The sequence below is a fragment of the Vanacampus margaritifer genome, chromosome 7 (genome assembly GCF_051991255.1).
Source record: "Vanacampus margaritifer isolate UIUO_Vmar chromosome 7, RoL_Vmar_1.0, whole genome shotgun sequence".
Lineage (NCBI taxonomy): Eukaryota > Metazoa > Chordata > Actinopteri > Syngnathiformes > Syngnathidae > Vanacampus > Vanacampus margaritifer.
Genome location: NC_135438.1, coordinates 13896794 through 13917259, shown reverse-complemented (window position 1 = coordinate 13917259; position 20466 = coordinate 13896794). Strand labels below are relative to the sequence as shown.

At 39.0% G+C, this 20466-nt stretch overlaps 3 protein-coding genes across 5 annotated transcripts; 2 read left to right on the top strand and 1 right to left on the bottom strand.

The window, feature by feature from the left end:
* The first annotated feature begins 30 nt into the window (after positions 1 to 30).
* Positions 31 to 5769, top strand: bdh2 (3-hydroxybutyrate dehydrogenase, type 2). The gene is made up of 10 exons (XM_077570890.1): positions 31 to 95; positions 1045 to 1135; positions 2157 to 2235; positions 2444 to 2540; positions 3186 to 3294; positions 3596 to 3656; positions 3808 to 3921; positions 4394 to 4452; positions 4527 to 4619; positions 4966 to 5769. The coding sequence occupies exons 2-10, from the start codon at positions 1064 to 1066 to the stop codon at positions 5017 to 5019; spliced, it is 738 nt and encodes a 245-aa protein (XP_077427016.1). The 5' UTR covers positions 31 to 95; positions 1045 to 1063; the 3' UTR covers positions 5020 to 5769.
* A 15-nt stretch (positions 5770 to 5784) lies between these two features.
* Positions 5785 to 15315, top strand: LOC144055154 (sodium/hydrogen exchanger 9B2). Of its 3 annotated transcripts, none has more exons than XM_077570889.1 (13): positions 5785 to 5931; positions 6868 to 7142; positions 8282 to 8483; positions 8651 to 8821; positions 9220 to 9362; positions 10202 to 10329; positions 10416 to 10591; positions 10679 to 10785; positions 11532 to 11681; positions 11796 to 11904; positions 12762 to 12898; positions 12995 to 13178; positions 14342 to 15315. In XM_077570889.1, the coding sequence occupies exons 2-13, from the start codon at positions 7008 to 7010 to the stop codon at positions 14401 to 14403; spliced, it is 1704 nt and encodes a 567-aa protein (XP_077427015.1). In that variant the 5' UTR covers positions 5785 to 5931; positions 6868 to 7007; the 3' UTR covers positions 14404 to 15315. The 3 variants fall into 3 exon arrangements, with proteins under 3 accessions (XP_077427015.1, XP_077427013.1, XP_077427014.1); XM_077570887.1 differs by having other exon boundaries at positions 12995 to 13217; XM_077570888.1 differs by lacking the exon at positions 5785 to 5931 and adding an exon at positions 5938 to 6593 and having other exon boundaries at positions 12995 to 13217.
* Positions 15316 to 15569: 254 nt separating this feature from the next.
* On the bottom strand, positions 15570 to 17651 carry cisd2 (CDGSH iron sulfur domain 2). Its single transcript, XM_077570892.1, has 3 exons — positions 17384 to 17651; positions 16566 to 16780; positions 15570 to 16328 (listed from the first exon to the last, which is right to left on the bottom strand). The coding sequence occupies exons 1-3, from the start codon at positions 17484 to 17486 to the stop codon at positions 16239 to 16241; spliced, it is 408 nt and encodes a 135-aa protein (XP_077427018.1). The 5' UTR covers positions 17487 to 17651; the 3' UTR covers positions 15570 to 16238.
* Between the last annotated feature and the right edge of the window lie 2815 nt (positions 17652 to 20466).

Below are 20466 nucleotides of genomic sequence, written 5' to 3'. Positions count from 1 at the left end.
ACTTCCGGGTTGATAGCCAATAGCAGCAAGTTTAACAGGATCACGTGTGTGGTGTGTGGCTGCGAAATTGTTGTTGGATCAAGTCTGCAGAGCAGGTATGTTTTCAACACCGAATATCTAAAGTTAGTGCAAAGTTTGGCCACTTTTGATTTACACGTTTATAAACCTAGCAGTGTGACGTTCTTAATGTGCTCGTTGACTGCCACATGGACATGTCATTCACTTTGGGAACAAGTGAGACAGAGGGAAGAGAAAAATTAGCATGCATTTTTACTATTGCCATCCAGAACAGACTGTTTTACGATTTGTACTTTGCACTTTAGTGTTGTAGGCTAGACGCTCGTAGGCCTATGTTTTCATGTCACCGATTTAAATGTAAGTTATATAAGTGCATACTATGGACTCCGAAATAATGAGTGAACACTGACCATTGTAAAATTGCTGCAAAATATAAATTTAGGTCACTCACCAAATGTGACTAGATAGATTAACTTTACAGTTATTCATACGTGCATATGAACGCCTACAATAAATGAACACAAAAAATTGGAGCAAGATTTAAATCTGCACGTTTTTGGCCAGTTCTGACTCTATTGGACTACTTTACTCTGTGATACAGTACATTAAGTTAAAGTACCACTGTGTCACACCCACCTAAGTGGGGCGAAATTCGTTCTCGACTCGACCGTGAATCAGTGGACACAACTGAATTAGCTGTAGACTTATTGACTTATGTTGACTTTTTGTCATTTTAGCAATATTACTGTACGATTGTGCTTTCATGTCACAATTAAGTCCCATCCTCGGTTACAGTATATTGTCATGATCACACTTTACCCCTCTGACTGCATGGTACCGTTCTGTTGTGGCATCACGGAAAAGCCTAAGAAAAAAATTACACTGTCACACAAATGTAGGTTGAACCTTACATTGCGCAACTTAAAAAGAATTTGCAGGTTCCTCTATTTTAATTTATAGCTTTTACAGTGACATAGTGCCTTAATGAACAAAATGTTGTTGTTCTATGCTCTTGTTTTCATACAGCAGCTGGAAGCAGTGCGCCATGGGCCGTTTAGATGGGAAAGTGATTGTGTTGTCAGCCGCTGCGCAGGGGATCGGACGTGCTGCTGCAATTGTAATCAGATTTCCCACTGATATGTCCACATTATCAGTGTAAAATGTTTATTTAATAGACTGCTCTATGCAGTCAATGCCGTTTCTAGAGTAGACTTGCATATTACAACTGCATACAAGCAACAAATATTAGTGTTGTCCCATTATGTAGACCATTTTGAGTTATGAAACGTCTTTGCAGTAGCAGCAGATTTTTTTTTAAATATATATATACACTGTATACAAATTAGTGATCTTAGAAGCAAAACTGCAAGTGGTATATGTGTTTCTCAACATTACACCAAGACCATTATCATACAGCAATAACGGTTTTAGTTTATGACATCTGTTTTATTGCTTGCATGGCATTGCTGTTAGGAACTATCATTCATACTAAATATCTGATCTTGTGATCCTGTAGATGTTGTGAGAAGCTTCTTCATGTCACAAGAAAAGAGTTTGAAAATGCTCTACTCCAAATTGTTCAATTCTATTCTACCTAAAGCAATAGCCTCATGTATGTGGGTGAAGTGTGAAGGATTTAACACAGAGAGGAGAGAATGCATCTAAACTGTTTTAGACCATTTGGTGAGACATGCATAATATTAAAAGTTGCTTGCTGTCAAGTTGGAGGTCTGTTGAACGTTTCAATTTAGTCTGTAAAAGGTACTTTGATACAAGAACGTTCTCTGCTGTTAATGGTAAATGGACTGCACTTATATAGTGCTTATCTGCACCGTCTGGTGCCCAAAGCGCTTTACACACTATTCGGCAACCACAAACTAGTGGGAGCTAGAATCAATTTAAATTGAGGGTTGAGGTATTGGTTTTAGAAAATGACATCATGTGATAATAGAAAACCAGTAATGGAATTTAAATCACCACTCTGCCTTAATATTTTTTTCAGAAGGCGAGCTGAGATATGTTCAATAAATGAGTTTCTCCTGTCCCCTGCAAAAACATGCAGTCTAGTTAGATTTTTTTTGTGTTAATACTTTTCCTTTATACAGCCACAGTAACATACTTGTGTTTTAAATTTCCAGGCATTTGCAAAGGAGGGGGCTCAAGTCACTGCGACTGATATAAATGAGGAGAAGCTCAAGGAACTGGATAGTATTCAAGGTAGTGACTGTTTACGAAGGTCTAATATCGCCACCTGCTGGTAACGTACGGTGTTGTAATGACAGGAATATTGATAATCCATCCCCTTGAGTTTTAAATTTAGATATATCGTAGATCATTTTTGTATATTATTATATTTAATTACTGGTTTGCAAACCTATTTAATCTAAATCTAATTTGTCATTCTGCATTTTCTCTTCCTGAGCAGGTATTAGGACCAAGGTGGTGGACGTGACCAAGAAGGAACAAGTGGAGGCCCTGGCCAAGGAATATGACCACATAGATGTGCTGTTCAATGTTGCAGGGTACTTGACCTTTTTCCAGTAACACTAACTTTGTTGTGAAGTTTCAAAAAGGGAGCGAACAATCTTCATAACAAAAAGGAATTAGAATGATCGACTGACTATCAGAAAATGTATTTAATAATGTAAGCTGTTTGTCAAACTCCACCGCATTGTAGAGTAAAGGGTTTTGTTTCTAATATTTTCCATATATATCTAATAATTTTGGTCTCAGTTACTTGGCAGTTCATCCCTTACGTTAATAGAAATAATCTGAAATGTTTATTCTTTGACATCCTTAACTGGGCCCCAGCCAATCACAGGGCTCCATTTACCTGCTCATCAATACATTTCCTATGGTGCTTGTCATCATAAAGGGTCGCTAGTAGGGTAGATGCTGCACTGATCGCTAGCCAGCCAGTTATTCATACTCACATTCACATCTTTGGATACATTTGAGTCAGTTCAGACACAGTAAAGGTAGCCTAACTTAACTCGTGCAGCCATCATGCTGTTTTGGTCATATATCCAATATCCATCTCCCACTAATACGTATCAAAAATCCCTACACCTCAAGGTTTAACCTTCCTTGACCTTTGCTAAATCTCCTTAACAAAGGTCAAACATAAGAACCTCAGTAAGATTTGGAATATGTATGTGTCACAATAGGTTTGTGCACCATGGCTCCATCTTGGACTGTGAAGAGGCCGACTGGGATTTTACCATGGATGTGAACATCCGGAGCATGTACCTTATGTGCAGAGCTTTCCTGCCAAAGGTGACCCTTGCCCTCCTCACTAAATGCCTAATCCACTTGATCTTGTTCCGATGCAGCTGTAAATTGACTGACATATGCTTATTTATTTCATTGCCACCCTTTGTATACCGAGATAAACAGTTTTAATCTGAGCCTGTGTCATGATTGGCAGTAACTGCTCAATCACTAAGATGCGTTAATAGACCAAACTGAAATTGGAAATCTATTTATGATACCAAATTAAATGTACATAAACTAACACTTTATATGTCCATTATTCTATAGGTTGATTCCATCACCCCAATACATTTTATCATTGCAGATGTTGGCAAGAAAATCTGGAAACATCATTAACATGGCTTCCGTTGCATCAAGCATAAAAGGTGAAGCAAGTCTTTGGTTTGGATTGACTCGTGTAACAAATGCTTATTTAAAGGCACATTAAGGCACTGTTGTATGAGCATGTTAATCCTCTTATGCCAGATAACAGCTTTGCGAGCGCGCGCGTGTGTGACATATGTTTCCTTGACACAGGTGTGGTGAACCGGTGTGTGTACAGCACCTCCAAGGCGGCCGTGATTGGCCTCACCAAATCCATAGCCGCCGATTTCATTGAGCAAGGCATTCGCTGTAATTGTGTTTGTCCTGGTAAGCCAAGAACATTCAGTATATAACAAAAAACATGTCACTGTGTCCTGTTAAGTTTCCCTCTGCTATAGTAACAGTCAAATGGATAATGCAATGTATATCAGTAGATAGTAGTGTATACGTTTTTGTATTTAATTAAGCACACTTTTTTTTTTCAATTTGATTAAGGCTTTCACAGCTTGTCTGGCACCTCTGCAAGGCAGTTATTTTACTTTCATTTATTTGCAAGGGACCAAATCTAATCGACATCGCAATGTAGTAGAATATTTTTGAGTAATTTCCATACCATTTCAAAATGCATGGAAAAAGGACCTTGGAAAAAAAAAAGCATATTCATCACAATCACAATGTTGAAGAAAAAAATTGCAAATAGATTATACCTTCAAATCGTTCAGCCCAGACAATATGTAAATTACATTAATCAGGAAGAAAATGTGCTTTTTGAAGCTCTGTGAGCTAAATTTTTCCTCAGGTACTGTTGACACTCCATCACTAAGAGGTCGGATCCAAGCTCAACCTGACCCGGAAAAGGTACCGATCACCTTGTTTAATTTTTTTTTTGTAGTAATCATAATGTTCTGAAGTGGATACAACGCTCTCTACAGGCTTATAAGGATTTCATGGCAAGGCAGAAAACCGGCAGAATGTGCACAGCCGAAGAGGTGGCATACCTGTGTGTGTACCTGGCCTCAGATGAGGTGAGAATGCTATGGATATTTGCAGCCTTGAGAGTTGACTTGCAAAGAACATATCCTGTTTTGAGAAATTTGTCATGGATAGAAGAAATTGTATGTAGTTGTAGTGTTGGAGCAGTGTGATGGCGATAAAGTTTCTCAAACTGCCGCTGAACTGCATTCAGGGATAAAAAATAAAAAAAATCATTCAAAGGCTGATGGCATCAATCCCATCGAATGATACATGAAATGAAACAGAAAAAAGGAAGTCTATGGTGACTTTTCGGACACTTAATTTAATTTATTACACATTAAATTATGCAGATGTACCTAATATGTCTGGTGTGGTCACGTGTGTGCTCCTCCACAGTCGGCCTATGTGACTGGCACAGAGCAAATCATCGATGGAGGTTGGAGGCTTTGAAGAGCATTAAGCAAGCTTGTCCTATCATAATGCTACATGGAAGATTGGTATATTATCACTTTTTGATTACTGATGTTTTGTGAGAAAAATCTTTGCACTTGTGCCTTGTCAAATTACAGATAAACCCAATTATTTTTACCTGCACTAACAGTAAGATAAACACCAAGGGATCCATAGACAGCACACATGCGCTTGGCGTTAAAACTGGCACATCTTGATTTTCATGCTGGAGCAAGTTTTGTGTACCATGATTGAGAATTTGGCCCAGCTATTGGGGTGGGGTGATGGTGGTCGGGCTCAGACACTAACTGTGGTGGAAGGCGGTCTTCAAGTGCCCACTTAACAGCAGTAATCTCCCTGGCCAGGTTCACATTATCCAACTGTGGAGGTCTGCTTGCAATTTCTTATAAATGTACGCTGCACACTCCACCGAGTCCATTCCTGCTTCTGCGATGTCAAAGACTGTGTGCGCCTCTCTTGCGCTGCATTTAAATGTTATGAGGGAAGCCAATTCCATTGGCCAGGAAACAAATCAGTTGTGTTCACTCCCACAACGGTGCAAATACGTTTTTCTACCTGCACCTGTCTATGAAAATTCTAAAAGAAAGTACTCCCACCATGCGGACAATTGGACTGCACGTTGCTCCAGGCTTGTGTTTGGCACAAACATAGGGCGCAATATGTACAAATTTCAATGTCATGATGTCAAAGTGATTAATATTCTAATATAATAAATATTAAATCACATAATGTGTGCTAAATGTGTGTATTCACCTCCCCCCTCCCTCACCTTACACCAATACCACACGGCAGAGACTAGACATCACTAATCCTTCTTATTACCATTTCCCTCCCGGCCAACCTGCCAGAAAGGCTCCCAATGCCAAGCTTTGACAATGTTTATGGTGTGAGGTAAGTGTTTTTTTTTTCTCCGTTTAATTGATCATTAATAATATAGGAATGTTTAGGGATTTACGTTGGTACATTGGCATTAATGTATTGTAAAGCATCCATTATAGGACAAAGCAAACACACCAAGTACAAAACTTATTCCAAGAGTCAAGTATTTTGCTGGAACAAATTCTTTAATAGTGTATGTATGTCTTAATCTGTTGTGTGTGATCTGTACGGTGATATAGCTCGGTAGCGTTTCGTGACAAGCTAATACGCTAATTGGTTGTTACTGTTGCCAAAATCACGCCGGCACTACTGTAAACCTGTATGTTACCATGTTGAAACAGACAGTAATTACAAACCGAAGACATCAAGACGCTTTAGCCACGGTGGTGTCCGAAAACGGATCTCGGCGAGATGTTAACCAGAAGGCGTGAATTCACGCAAATTGTGAAATAAACAAGCTAACCGGTTAGCTGTCGCCGTTACTACGCCCATGTCGATGACGTAGTACTACACTATTAACCCATTCATGAATTTACAGACCCTCCTAAAACTAGCACAGTTAGCTAGCAGTTAACACAGTCTAGGTGTACCATGAAACAGAGTGAGGACAGACTTTGGCAAAAACATCCACGTTCACCTACTTACACTGCTAGTCGCACCATATGGCCAAGCATGTAAGCATCGATTAGTGTGGTCTGTTGACAATATTGGATTAACCAACTGCTGTTGAGTGCCATCAGCTAGTGGCAAACATTGTATGTCATGCTTGAATGGTTCATTCTACTACGTACTCGTTGTTGTTGTTTTTTAAAAGTTATCATTATTATAATTGTTTTGTTCCAACAGAGCTAAAACCAGCAATGATTGAGTGCATGCAAAACGCAGCCCTAGTAGATTTCCTAAATGTAATTAAACTCCACTGACACTGCTCTTTTTTTTTTTGTGTAGTTGGATTTCAAGTCAGAGGTAGAGGTGGACACATTTAGGTTCAAGTGCTGGAACTGCCTCATCTATGGCCAGCAACTCCACCCCTCAGTTGAATGTTCTGTGATAAAAAGAGTGGACCAGATATTCTGTAGATAGATGCCATGGAGGAGACCAGGTCCAAACCTGCTACGCCGGAGCCCAGTCCTGCACCCAGTCCTGCACCGAGTCCCGCACCGAGTCCCGCACCCAGTCCACTTCTAGACAGAATTCCTTTGCCTTCAGGAAACCATGTGGAGGTATTTACATTTCCTTTCGTTTCCTCAATTAAAATATGTAATGCGATCAAAATCAATTGTGTTACTTTACTATTATGCTTATGATCAGCATTTCTCTGCTTGTGTTTTTGAAACATTCCAAGTTTTATTTTATTTATTTATTTATTAATTTTTAAATCTCTCCACATTTCTGCAATCAGCTGCATGTGTTCTGAAAAGAACAAGGCAAACATGGCAATGACTGGTCTTTTTTGTAAAAGCGCACACAAAACCCAATCTCTGATTATCGCTGTGCTGTGAACAGGCAGTTTACACACCCCACCCAATAGCGCTCAGTTCAGTTCTTTTGCAGAGCACGTTTTATATAAATACATCAAATATTATTTTCTAATAAAAATACACTTATTTAAAATCAGAAAACCAGTCAGTCACATCAAAACACTTCTGCAGCTCCTCCTCGGTGTCAAGACCAAACTGTCACAGTGCTTATGTTGGCTGAATGCTGTTCTGCCATCGGCAAAAGGCCACAATTCATTCCTTTAACAAAAGACAAAATAGTAGCATTTACATTTTTTGTTGTCAGTCTATCCATATGATAGTGAGCAGGCTACTTTCTGATTCATGGAAAATGACGTAGATAATCGGATTAGACTTTTTCACTGGCAGATACAGCAAATCAATTCCCCAATCCATCATTTTGTTTTCACAAAAATGTTTGTAACCTACTAGCTAATCAACAAACAATCCAGCAATTGAGATTTTGCCTTTTTCGTTTTGACTGTATACAATGTGTTCAGTATAAATACTGCACTACTCTAAATAAATAATAGTGGTCTTTTTCAGAATGACGCTGAATGAGTTCTTGGTTATTTTATTTATTTATTTATTTTATTTTTTTGCAAAACCCTGCCTCATTGCACTTCAACATTGGCATAACCAGGTATTTCCAGTAGAGATACAAAGAAATAAAAGTTCTTGGCCGAAACCGATGAGGAGACATCAATCAAACCAATGCTGAAAAAACAAAACACATAAAGAAATTATAATGCTGCAACTGTACCATATTGATAGTCTGTCTAAATATACCTTTGCAATAATCTGCAAAATCATTTTGTTACTACTGTTCTAGGTTGTTTTGTTCCTTGCTCCGTGTCTTCCAGCACCTTAACGTGAACCAGATCCAGGTAGTGGTACGGCGTTGTTCCAGTCCAAATGTCACAGAGGAAACAACCTATTTTCTTCCTCGCAACCCTGTGGTGGATGCTGGCACCAACACAGAACCCCCACTTGTTTGCTGCCCCTTGCTTCACAGATTTTGTCCTTGTCCTCCAAGAGGCCTTGTGGCCTCCGTCATTACAAAAGGTAAGCCCAGACCGCCCAGAAGGCCCACACGTTATCATTTTTGTCAATGATTTATGACATTATAAAACCCATCCATCCATTTTCAAAACCGCTTAAACCTGTTTCCTGAAATTGCAGCAATCATATTTTTTATTTTTCATAACTCTGTTTTCTTGTGTCTCTCCCAGTCCTTTTGGCCGCAGTGCTCTTCGGAGTGGTGTGGTCTGTCACAGAGGACGAATGTCTTCCAGGTGGTAACCTGTTTGGCATCACGGTGCTTTTCATCTGTGCAGTCATTGGTGGCAAACTGGTGGCTCTGATCCGGCTGCCCAGACTTCCACCATTCCCTCCACTTCTTGGTAGGAAATGAAACATCTATCATTTATAATTTTGAGTACAAGTCAAAAATATTTTTGCTTCAAGTGAAATTTTTAAAACTGTCTAGTATCGCTTTCTGATGCTTTGCATGCTAGGTTAGCTTAACTTACTTTGTGGTACTTGCATCTACTGTAAAGATATTGGAGATTGTCTGGTGGATTACATTTTGTTCATCTATGATTCTGCATTTCTATTTTTTGTTTTTAATTTTTAGTATTGCGTAGTAATAGTTACTTATGTTTGCAAATTTTAAGCAGAAAATGGAAAAATACAATTTGATAGGTGAGCCTCAGGTGGCCTATCTGAGACTGAAACTTTGTAAACTTGAACACCGTGGGAGGATCAAATTATTAGCAATATTTTTTCTTTCCGATTCCAGGTATGCTGCTTATGGGTTTCACGCTGAGAAATATCCCAGTAATAACAGATGGTGTTTACATTAACTTCAAGTGGTCCGCCTCACTCCGGAACATCGCGCTGGCTGTCATCCTAGCTAGAGCCGGTCTGGGTTTGGATCCCTCGGTAAGACACATAGAGAGATACAGAAAAAGTTTTCATGTTTAAGTTATGTAAATGCTAAATACACCATGTTGGTTGGAAAATTATAACATTTTTAATTGATGCTTTCCCACAAATGTTCCAATTTAGTAGGGGTGTGAATTGCCTAGTACCTGGCGATTCGATTCGTATCACGATTCATAGGTCACGATTCGATACCGATTAATCCCAGTACGAATCTATAAATTGATTATTGCGCTTTTTTTTTTAACGTAAATTTAGATAATACTAATCAGTAAACTTGTACATGTACACTGTAAGATTTGTATGAAAATGTATTTATTTATCTGAAAATTCATTATAACTGAGCCACTGCATTTAAAAAACAGCTTGCAGTCTGTTTCATGTTTGAACGGCACTGAAATAAAATATTAAGGCTTAATGTTCCATTAATATAACATTTGTTCATGCTTAATGTGTGAATCCTAACCCTAAGTAAGACGTTTTGTTGAATATTCCAATAAAAAAATTATGTTTAAAAATCGATTCGGCCGCATATCGAACCAATTCGAAAATTGCGCGCTGTAATATCGCGATATATTGCCCAATGGATTTTTCCCCCTACAATTTTGTAATATATGCTCCAGTAGTTTCCACAATGAGAACAACAATAAGCAAAAAAGTGCCATGAAATATATGTTTAAATTGTAGCCTACTTAGGATCTTAAGGATATGAAAAATAGTCTTTTTCCTTATTTTTTTAAAGTACAGATACAAAATAAAATTCCCAATTCTGTGTGCGTGTGTGTGCAAATCATTCCTGTTTAATACTGTATAACCTTTTAAATCTTGTGTTTTGCCAGGCTCTGAGGAAGCTAAAGTCTGTGTGTTTGCGTGTGGCAGTAGGGCCCTGCATCATTGAGGCCTGCACCATAGCTCTGGTCTCCCACTTCCTCATGGGTTTGCCCTGGGTGTGGGGTTTCATCCTTGGGTAAATTTCCACTCTTCTCTGTCTGTAACTGTTTAACTGGATTAAGGGTGCATCCATTCAGCGGGGCCATCTCTTTCTCTTTGCAGCTTTGTGCTCGGTGCTGTGTCTCCAGCGGTGGTGGTCCCCTCCATGTTGCTCCTGCAGAAAGACGGCTACGGCGTGGAGCAGGGCATCCCCACTCTGTTAATGGCAGCGGGCAGCTTTGACGACATTCTCGCCATAACAGGGTTCACTACGTGCTTGGGAGTGGCTTTTGCTACAGGTAATGGAGGGGGGAGGATTAAACAAATTTTTTTGCTGCCAACATATTTAATGATTTATTTCTTGTAAATCTTGCTCCTTGGTGTAGGTTCCACATGGTACAACATCTTGAGAGGTGTGCTGGAGGTGGCCGGTGGCTTGCTTGCCGGGATCCTGCTCGGCTTCCTCATCCAGTACTTTCCCAGTCTTGATCAGGTAGACGTTGAGCATCTTTCAACATCACTACACTTTGAGTACTGTCCATTGTTGAGTCATTGAGTTGTTGTTGTTTTTTTCTGGAGAACTCAGTATTGTTCATTCGGTAATTTTACCGATCTGACATGTCATCATCATTGCTCTCTTTTTTTAAATGTTTTATTTATTTATTTATTTTGTATGTGGGTGAGTATGTGTATGTGCATGTGAGTGTGTATATTCAATAGTTCACCTAAAAGCTATTAAAAAATCCCATACCGTTTACCTAAACCGAACACTTCAGAACCCAGCCAGAGCCGTGAGGCCGTCAGGAGACCCGAGGAAATTCATTGAGTCATTGAGTTTAACCGCCGTAGTATTGACCCCAGGCAGTTACTGAGGGCCGGAAAGACCAGACTTCTATAGCTCGGCTTCCCGCTGGTGCTTGAGAGTCTTGAAAATTCACTTGTAATTGAAGGTTGGAAAAAAGGAACAAAAAAACGATTGTAACCATGTAAATAAGACGTGCATTTTCCGCTGTTTACATTTGGACTACCTTTCCTGTCTCCAAACATGCTTGTGTCTTAACAAAATACAGGTGAGAAACTACAATCATCAGTGTATTTACAGTATGTGTCTATTTTTATGTTTGATACTGCCCTCAGCTGTCCGATTTTGGAAACATAAACTGTGATCGGCCAAAAACACACAACATGGCTCATTGTATCATGGCTCAATAACTCATTGGCTGTTATTTGTCCTTGTAGAAACATTTGGTGATGAAGCGATCCTTCCTGGTGCTCGGCCTGTCCGTCTTTGCTGTGTTTGGCAGCGGTGTGGCTGGATTTCCTGGTTCTGGTGGCCTTTGCACTCTGGTATTGGCATTTCTTGCTGGTCTCGGATGGGGTACAGACAAGGTAATAACTTTTAGCATTTCACCGAAAATCATACAGTAATACTTTTCCTACTCGGCTACATCCATGCCAGAGGCAACAGGAATTAAGGCCATGTTTTTGTGTTTCTGTGTTAAGGCACGAGTGGAGGAAGTGGTGGGCTGGGCATGGGACGTGTTTCAGCCACTTCTGTTTGGTTTAATCGGAGCAGAGATAAGAGTGTCCGAGTTGGAAGGACACACAGTTGGTGAGAGCACTGAGAGAATTGTCTAATAATCTTCACAAGGGGTGATAACAATTCTTGAAAATGCTACAATTTTAATGTTGCTTTTTTGTGTTTAAAAATATTATTGATGAAGTGCTGCCACATGCAATAATGATGAATTACAACATACTACTCAATTTGGTCCACCCGTATTGAGTTTTTTTTTCAATCATTACAGTGTATTTGAATTAAAACAATCAGCACGTGACTATTTTTATTTAAGAGCTTTCATTAGAACTTGACGTTTACGGTGCAGTGGTTCATTTTTTTTCTCTCTCTACTGTTAAAGAATATATTTTTTTGTATATAATCATATATATTACTAATTTTAATGTGGAAAATGGATACTGTATGTTTGTTTGTAAGGTGCTGGAAAAACTTGAACATTGATTTTTGAAAGCTGTATATTTTGACTCATTGAGTCAGTTTATGTTCATATTTTATCTATAATTAATTTGATAACTACGCTATTTTTTCGTGAACAATTAATACCTTTAAAAACTAAAACAGATACATAACCCTGCTGAGGAAACGGGTAACAACCAAACATGGCTCAGTTTGCTGACCAAACCCAGAAAACAGGTGAGCTTTGATTGGTCGTTACCTATTTCCTCAGCACAGGTGATGTTTTCAGTTGACAGCAAGTGGAAAATGTGTTTTTAAAGATATTAATTGTACATGAAAAAATAATGAGGTTTTAATTATCAAATTAATTTTGGACAAATTATGAACTTTTTACTGCTAATGTCTCAATGAGTCAAGTATCCCTTTAAATTAACAATGAGTTGGCTGTTGTCATTAATAGTTATATGACATACTGTATATGTTTTCTTGTGCAGGACTGGGTATAGCTTCCCTGCTCATCGCCCTGCTGGTTCGACTCCTTTTCTCCTACGTTTGCGTGTTGTTCGCCGGCTTTAACATTCGAGAAAAGCTGTTTATTGCCCTGGCTTGGATGCCCAAAGCCACAGTGCAGGTATACCCCCCCCCCCCCCCCCCAAAAAAAAAAGAAGTTAATTCTGGTTGTTACATAAAGGACCTTAGAAGTAAACTGTTATTTTTAAATCACCAGGCAGCCATTGGCTCCTCCGCTTTGGACATGGCCAGGGCAAGGCAAGACAAGCAGATGCAGAAGTACGGCATGGACGTGCTGACTGTGGCTGTGCTTTCCATTCTTCTCACTGCGCCAGTCGGAGCCCTAATCATAGGCCTGTGCGGACCGTGCCTGCTGCAAAAACCAAAGAACTCAGCCTGTGGTGAGCGAGTCAAACCGAATTTATCAGCCTTTTTCTTAGGTATGTAACGTGTCTGCATATTTATCAACTAAACCCAGCTCAGATTTCACCACCCATGCCTTGTAGTTGTGAAGTAGTGAGTAAATGTAACAGGAATGTAGCTTGGCTATCCTTCCTTTCAACTATTGCAGCAATGTCAGTGCAATGGAATAGTTTCTTCTTTAGAAAATGGATCACTCAATACTGTAATTCTGCCATGACACATCTAATATTACATAGAAAAAAGTAGGCCTGCCTAGTATAATGTTTTAGGGTTGAGCACTGCCTCAAATAGTGAACATCCATGAGTAATTGATACCCCCTTTAAAAGGTTTATAATGGCCTGTAGATGCATCAACATGGCAGCAGAGCACTACATGAAGCTCCTCAACTTACGTCAACATAGTTTGTTGACAAGATGCTGCCAAACCAGAACTTGTGTATTATACAGGACTGTGGACTGAGCACAAAACTGGCAGTGACGAGGTGAATTTTCGATCTTATAATGAACAATGGGTTTAAAAAAAAAAAAAGTTTGAACAGGTGAATCTGTGAGTAGAAAATTGCAGGCGAACACTGTAACTAATAGTGGTGGTGGTTAAGCAATTATTGTACCATAAACAGCTACAAATTGGACCTAAAAGTTCAGGAAAGGATGGTTCCAAAAAAATTTAAGTTTCAAAAATTCCATCAAAAATGGGATAAAAAGGATAAGACAGTTGATCCTTCTCACTTCCAGTCCATATTTTTGTTGATCACATTTTTCTTTGAATTGCTTTGCACCGAATATCCTTCTGCATGGGTATTAGTGACAAGCCAGAAGGCTAAATGATGAAATAATAGAACTAAAAAAGGAGCTTTCGTTCAAAAGTGGTGCTAATCAAAGGTAAAGCTTCAAAGTTTACAAAAGTTACTTGTTGCTTAAAACACTACTGAGCTCTACAGAAAAAAATACAAATAATAATAAAAATTAAAAAAAAAAACAAAAAAAAAACACTACCTGTTCAGTACAGGTATCACAGAATCCAACCATTAAGTTACTCACACAACACATGAGGGTTTCTGTAACACACTTTGAGAAGTAGAAAAGGCACAACACAAAATGTCGGTAACCGTTGCCTGTGCTCCCTCTGCATCTCCTCCAGGCACCGCGACAGGCGGCGATGAGGACAATGAAACGCCGGTCACCTATGAAAGCACTCTCTAACATCACCAGTTTCATTGCAGGCAACAAGGCGTTGAATGAAATAGCTTTCATTTTAGATTTGAGCACATTTGTCCGCAACACTTATCAGGTTGTCTATTATCATGGAAATCTTCACTGTTGACATATTTTCTGTATTTATTCATAACATTCGACTGAAGCTTTAAATTGAAACAAAATAACTGGAATGACATGTTGGATATGTCAGCCCTCCTTTGGCTACCGAGTGGCCTGCTTCGTCATGCTGTCTTGCAGACAGCTCCTGTTGATCTATTTCGTGCGGGAGGAGCCAACGTGTGAATGACAATGTATTTATAGCCACTGGTGATTTCCAGACCTCAGACAAATGACCTACATCTGCGCATGTGAATGGTCATGTAGTGTATGAGAGTTTCAGTCCAGAGTCAAAATGTTCATTATAATTGAATGAAATAGTTTCATGAATGTTGTTTCCTTTTCTTTTTTTTTTTTTAAGAGTGTGGATGTTAAAATAAGGGAATCTGGCTCATGGTAATACTAAGAATTATAACTAGTAGCCTATAGAGTTATTAAAAATGGGAATTAGTGTATGTTTTTTAAACTTGTGTTTATGTTTGACACCTATTTTAATGACTATTTTTATCACTATGTGTACAAACTCAGGAAAATGTACAGTAATTAAAAGGTTTTCATTTGCTTTGAAATTGAAGCTGAATCATATTCAGTCAAATAAACTTATCTTTTATTAGACATTTTTATCACATTTGGTATTTTCGCTACAAAATATGCAGTGTAACTTAAGGAACATGATGTTCATTTAATTTAAATTATGTGGTATGTTTTGTGTGCAGTATTAGAGTATTTATGAAATGTATATGGAACTGAGAATTAGTTTTTTACTAAATATTCTTTAATAAATAAAGTTTTTTTATGTGATTCTCTTGCTTAGTTCTTAAGATTTAGGAGTAGTTATTCTGTGACACTTATCAATACTGTGGACCAACTGTTGACATTATAGATGGACATTAGCAAGGTTTGGCAAAACTGAAGTGTGTCCAAACCTTTGGTTGGTATTGTATTAACGGACTAGCATGTACCTCAAAGCATTACTGTGCAAATATACTGTACATGTATGCTCAATATGGAATTATTTAATTCAAATTGTGCTCTGGAAAACATGAAACTACAACTGTGGCTATATAAACATTTATCCAAAAATATTGGTAGGTATTAGGAATCACTCCAGAAGGAAGTAAAGTATTTACAGTCATTGTTATGGTACAGTGCATACAACGAAACAGGCTGAAAACAATCCTTGGGTCACTCACATAAACCTCAATCAGGCTTTGTAAAATTCTACAGCAATGCTGATACAGCTCGCCTGTGCAATGGTTTGAAATGATTGAGTAAAATTACCGGGCGCATCAGACTGGTTGCTAGGAGTCTCCCTTTACAAGTATTAGCTTGGGCATGAGTATTTCAAATTGTAAGGCAGATAAACACAACGTATGAAGGCCCGGTTGTCACAATAACTTAACAAGGGTTTTACTTCATGTCTAATAGAGGAAAATTGTTACCCTGGGAGATTTATACTAATTAAAGGCCACATTACACACAAAGTAATGTCAATGATTTATGAAGGCTCTCAGAAAGACTAAAATCAAATTTACAAATATGTAAATCGGCCTGTTCAAACCACAGAAAAGGCTAACCATTCCTTTGTCAACACATCAGGACTACTTCAGTTGATGACTGCATGACACTACACTTCTCACCTGCAAGTGCAAATAAAAAATGATTACAGACTGTAAATAAATGTAAATACTGAGGGAGAGGGGAATCTCCCAGCAGGTGATCTATTATAGGAACTTCTTCTTGAGTATGAGTGGTCCCACGTTGTCTCCAGTCAGCTCGTTGTGCTTTAAGTGTGACTTGTCGCAAACAGGAAACTGAAAAGAGGAAATGGATTCATGTTATTAGCCAGTTGAGCTGCCCAAGCCTCCTAGCCGAGGACATTTAAAACCTGAATACATACACTGTAGAGGATACATAAAACATGATGACTCTCAGCCATCTCTTTATCCAGTGATTTTCTATACTGCTTACCCTCATCAGAGACCTGGGGAACATTCTCAATTTCTTACTATGGGTAAAAAGCAAACTCAGAAGAAGAGAAATTGACTTACAGTTTTGGAGCGCCAACAGCGACAGTAGCACACATTTGCCCTGTTAAGGTCCTCAATGTCTATCTCGTTGACCACTTTGGGGTTCTCCTTCTGGATCTTTAGGTTGATCAGACAGTCTCTCTGTTTCTTCTTCTTGGGAAAGAAGGGCCGAATGGTCATGTAGCCCAGCAGAGCCAAGATGCCCAGTAGTGGCAGCAACCGCAGCCATTCGGACACTACGGACACAGGGATGGACACAATTGATAGAAAGGGCAGATGGCACATGAGAGAACACTTGTTTTTCTTTCAACATAAATAGTTCAAACTATAACATTTTAAATTGGTTGATTCTGTAACCCATTTTAGTTTGGATTTGTCCAGTAACCTAATATACGCTACAGTAGCCAAGACACAATGAGGCATGATTCCCAGCTTATGCAGGCTACTGTGCTTGACCATGAAGCAATAACTCAAGTCAATTTTCTCTCTCTCAAATTTATGGTGGGCTTGACCAATACATTAGTGGGTCTGAAAAAACAAAACAAACATATTTTAGAATATCAACTAAAATGCTGGAGGGGCTTTGGCTAGCTGGCTTAGGGTTTTAATTCATTCACGGTGCTCCAGGTTGGTAATAATAATGACTTGAGTCGTGCAATATTTGGTCAGCTTGTTTACTGACATTCCAATTTACAGTTACCGACTCGTTGGACTTGTTTGTATCCGTAGGTGCAAGTGAAGGTTTGGCGCGTGGAGCTAAAAAATTGCCCCCATAAAGTCAAAAAGTCATCCAGCAGGACATCCAGAACAACACTGTATTACAGCTATTGTTTATTTACCTGTTAACCTTACAAATCCACCGATCGTCTCCGGGAGAGGAAGCTTCTTCAGGTATGCTGGAAGCTGAACTTTTATTATCCTCGAAATCGTTTCTAAAACCATCTTGAAATGCTCAGTGCAGGAGATTTCGAGTTTGACTTGACTACGCTTCGTTTATGATGTGCGTTCTTTTCTCAGTACAGTCGCTTACTGGTACGTAATTATTGTGCTACAGTATTTGCGAGAAGCTAAAAAAGAGCGTATTTACCGTCGTGAATATGCCTAAGAGTGATCCGTGAAACCAATCATCACTCGAGGAGTTGGTAGATTTTGATTGGATATCAGTATGAGGGCGGTGCTAAGAGATTACTTCAGGAACCTCGGAAATCTACCAGTTCCTTGGATCAGACCCAATGCAGAATTTATGCAATCTTATTTATCTTTTATAGACATATATACTACAGACAAAACGTCCAGTATAAACTATTTATGACATTAAATACAAACGACAATGTGGGACATACTGTACTATATCCACCTTATTTATTCCTAGGCCCCTTGAGCCTTTGCATGATTTATATTCCTAACTTCCTGAATGACTTCTGACTGGGGAGGTCTAGTTCGTTATATAAACAAGCTTCACACCACTTGATGTCATGAACTGCAGACAATCTTCACCAAAATGTATGCAAGCATCTTTACTTTTGACAACTCAAACGCTAATAATTTCAGAGGTTTAATACTAAAGTGTCATGTCTTGTTAAGCAATGTCGTATCCCTTTCATTGACTTTTTTCCAAATATTGACAATTTGGCATAGTGGCATGCAACACATCTCTCCCGAGCCAGCTCAACAAAGACCAACGTGTGCATGCAAAACTTTTATGATACAATGTTCTGTGTTCTACATGAAAGATGTGGACTGTTTGTATAATGGCAAATGAATCCCCTCGTCAGAAATAGCTTTCGAAAAGGTGACAGAACTCTAGCAGTGTGTTGTAAATGCAGTGGTTTAGTCCAGGGCAGGGTCGAACTGGGAGTCTGGGACTCTTTTTCAGCCCTGGAGTTTCAGGGTTCAGACCGGCTCACTTCACAGTAGTTCACATAATGAGCATACACCATTTTACAGTTTGTGTATCAATGTAAAATAGATAAGCATTCCCTCCAACGATATTCACATTGCATTTGATCAATTTATAAGAGCTGGGTCTTTGTTTTTTGTGTGAACATACAATGGGCACAAAAAAGGGACAAAAAGAAACCAATACATAAATGTACATTAAATGGTATAAGACATTATACACTTCACAAAACACACTCACCAAATTAAATTAAACCAGCAAGATTAAGGCAGCTAACACTGTACTTCCTGTTAGTACTCTTATTTTGGAATGTGTTCTCTTCATTTAAGATTAATTTGCTATACTACTTGTACTTAAAGAAGAGATTGTCAAAAGCTATAAAACGTAGTAATTTAAGGTAATCCATTTATGGTAGGCTATATAGCTTAAATAAGGTAAAAGGATACACATAACATACCGTTTGAGTTATGAATGGGGTATTTGCCACGAAGGAGGTGGGACTTCCGACTTCCTGGTTTTCACACATCAGCTTTGTTTCCGTTTCCTGTTTGCGACATGTGGGCCGCGTCCCAGTTCTTGCGCTTCCTCATTTGTGCCCCTTGGTTGCACCTTCTCATAGACAAGTGTGAGTGTGTAGTGTGTCTGTCTAAGTTGTCCGAAGTATTTCAGAGAGTTGAGACGGCGAGAGCGCGCGGTTGGGGGTCGCAGGGGTGGGGGTGCGAGTGTTGGAACGTGGCCATCAGTGGGCGAAAACGACGCTGATGTGTAGAACCCGGAAGTCGAAAGTCCGTGGCATCTACCCCATTACATTTTCTGTTTATTTGTATTGTAGCTCTTACACTTGTGTTCATACAAGGACACTATAAAATAAATTGTGAGACCACCTTTATTTCAACCGAGGATGCTACATGTTCACATTTTTGTAGCCTATTTATTTTTTGAAATACATTTTAACTTGAGAAAAAAAGTACTCTGTAGGTAATTTCTAAAAAGTAATTGATAAAACATTTTTTTTTACAAGAATAATTTCTAAACATAATCAGGTTTTATGATGACATTTTTTAATGAGTCACACTGTTTTTATGTAGATCATTTTATTCAGAATTTTGATAATTTTTGAAAAACACAGTGATGAAGCCTCGTGTTTGTATAGTGTACCCGGAAAATAACCTTGCATTGAAGCAGACCGCACCTAGCACAGATAGAGGAAGAGTGTACGAGATTACATATTTGCACCCATTGATCAGCTAATATTGACGTTCCAATCTCCTCTTCCCACTTCCATTTCACAGAGTTGAGGATTGAGGGATCCCAAGGAACTATAAATGATAGATATGGCGCGTCACTGAGTAGGGTCTAGGGTGAGCACTTGGTCGGCCAAGGACCCAGGGGGTTGGTTAGAAGCAAGAGTTGATGGTTCGACCAAGCCGTAATTTTTGCGGAACTGAGTCCAAATTTTCAAAGCAGATGACAACATTGTTCTGAGAGAGATTATGCACCCTAAGCGGCAGACGTGCGGCAAGGAGAGAATGTAGTGAGAGCTTTAAGGATCTCAACTCAATTTGGACCCAGAAGGGGCATGTGTCTAGTCCGCTTTCCAACCAATGGTTAAGTTTGATGAGAATAATAATAATAATGTATCTGATTCATATAGCACTTTTCTAGACACTCGAAGACGCTTTACAATGGAATACGTTATTCATGGACTCTCACATTCACACTGTGGTGGCGGTAAACTATTTAAGTAGCTACAGCTGCCCTGGGGCAGGCTGACGGAAGTGTGGCTGTCAGCAGGGCCGGACTGGGACTCATTTTCAGCCCTGGAATTTCAGGGCTCAGACTGGCTCACTTTAGTTGACATTTTAATGAACATACGCAATTTTAAAGTTTGTGTATCAATGTAAAATAGATGAGCATTTCCTCAAACGATATTCATATTGCATTTGATCAAAAATATAATTTACAATTGAATGCTCTTACAAAAGCACGTTCAGTGTTTATTTGAACAAGTTTATGAACATA

Bases quoted from the DNA above. Each gene is read 5' to 3' on its own strand.
- bdh2 (XM_077570890.1), top strand. From the start codon at position 1,064: ATGGGCCGTTTAGATGGGAAAGTGATTGTGTTGTCAGCCGCTGCGCAG. The intron at 3,657-3,807 runs GTGAAGCAAGTC...TCCTTGACACAG, and splicing joins CGTTGCATCAAGCATAAAAG to GTGTGGTGAACCGGTGTGTG. The intron at 4,453-4,526 runs GTACCGATCACC...CGCTCTCTACAG, and splicing joins CTCAACCTGACCCGGAAAAG to GCTTATAAGGATTTCATGGC.
- LOC144055154 (XM_077570887.1), top strand. From the start codon at position 7,008: ATGGAGGAGACCAGGTCCAAACCTGCTACGCCGGAGCCCAGTCCTGCA. The intron at 10,592-10,678 runs GTAATGGAGGGG...TCCTTGGTGTAG, and splicing joins GGGAGTGGCTTTTGCTACAG to GTTCCACATGGTACAACATC. The intron at 10,786-11,531 runs GTAGACGTTGAG...TTGTCCTTGTAG, and splicing joins ACTTTCCCAGTCTTGATCAG to AAACATTTGGTGATGAAGCG.
- cisd2 (XM_077570892.1), bottom strand. From the start codon at position 17,486: ATGGTTTTAGAAACGATTTCGAGGATAATAAAAGTTCAGCTTCCAGCA. The intron at 16,781-17,383 runs GTAAATAAACAA...CTGTGTCCGTAG, and splicing joins TGGATTTGTAAGGTTAACAG to TGTCCGAATGGCTGCGGTTG. The intron at 16,329-16,565 runs GTAAGTCAATTT...TCCTCTTTTCAG, and splicing joins GCTGTTGGCGCTCCAAAACT to TTTCCTGTTTGCGACAAGTC.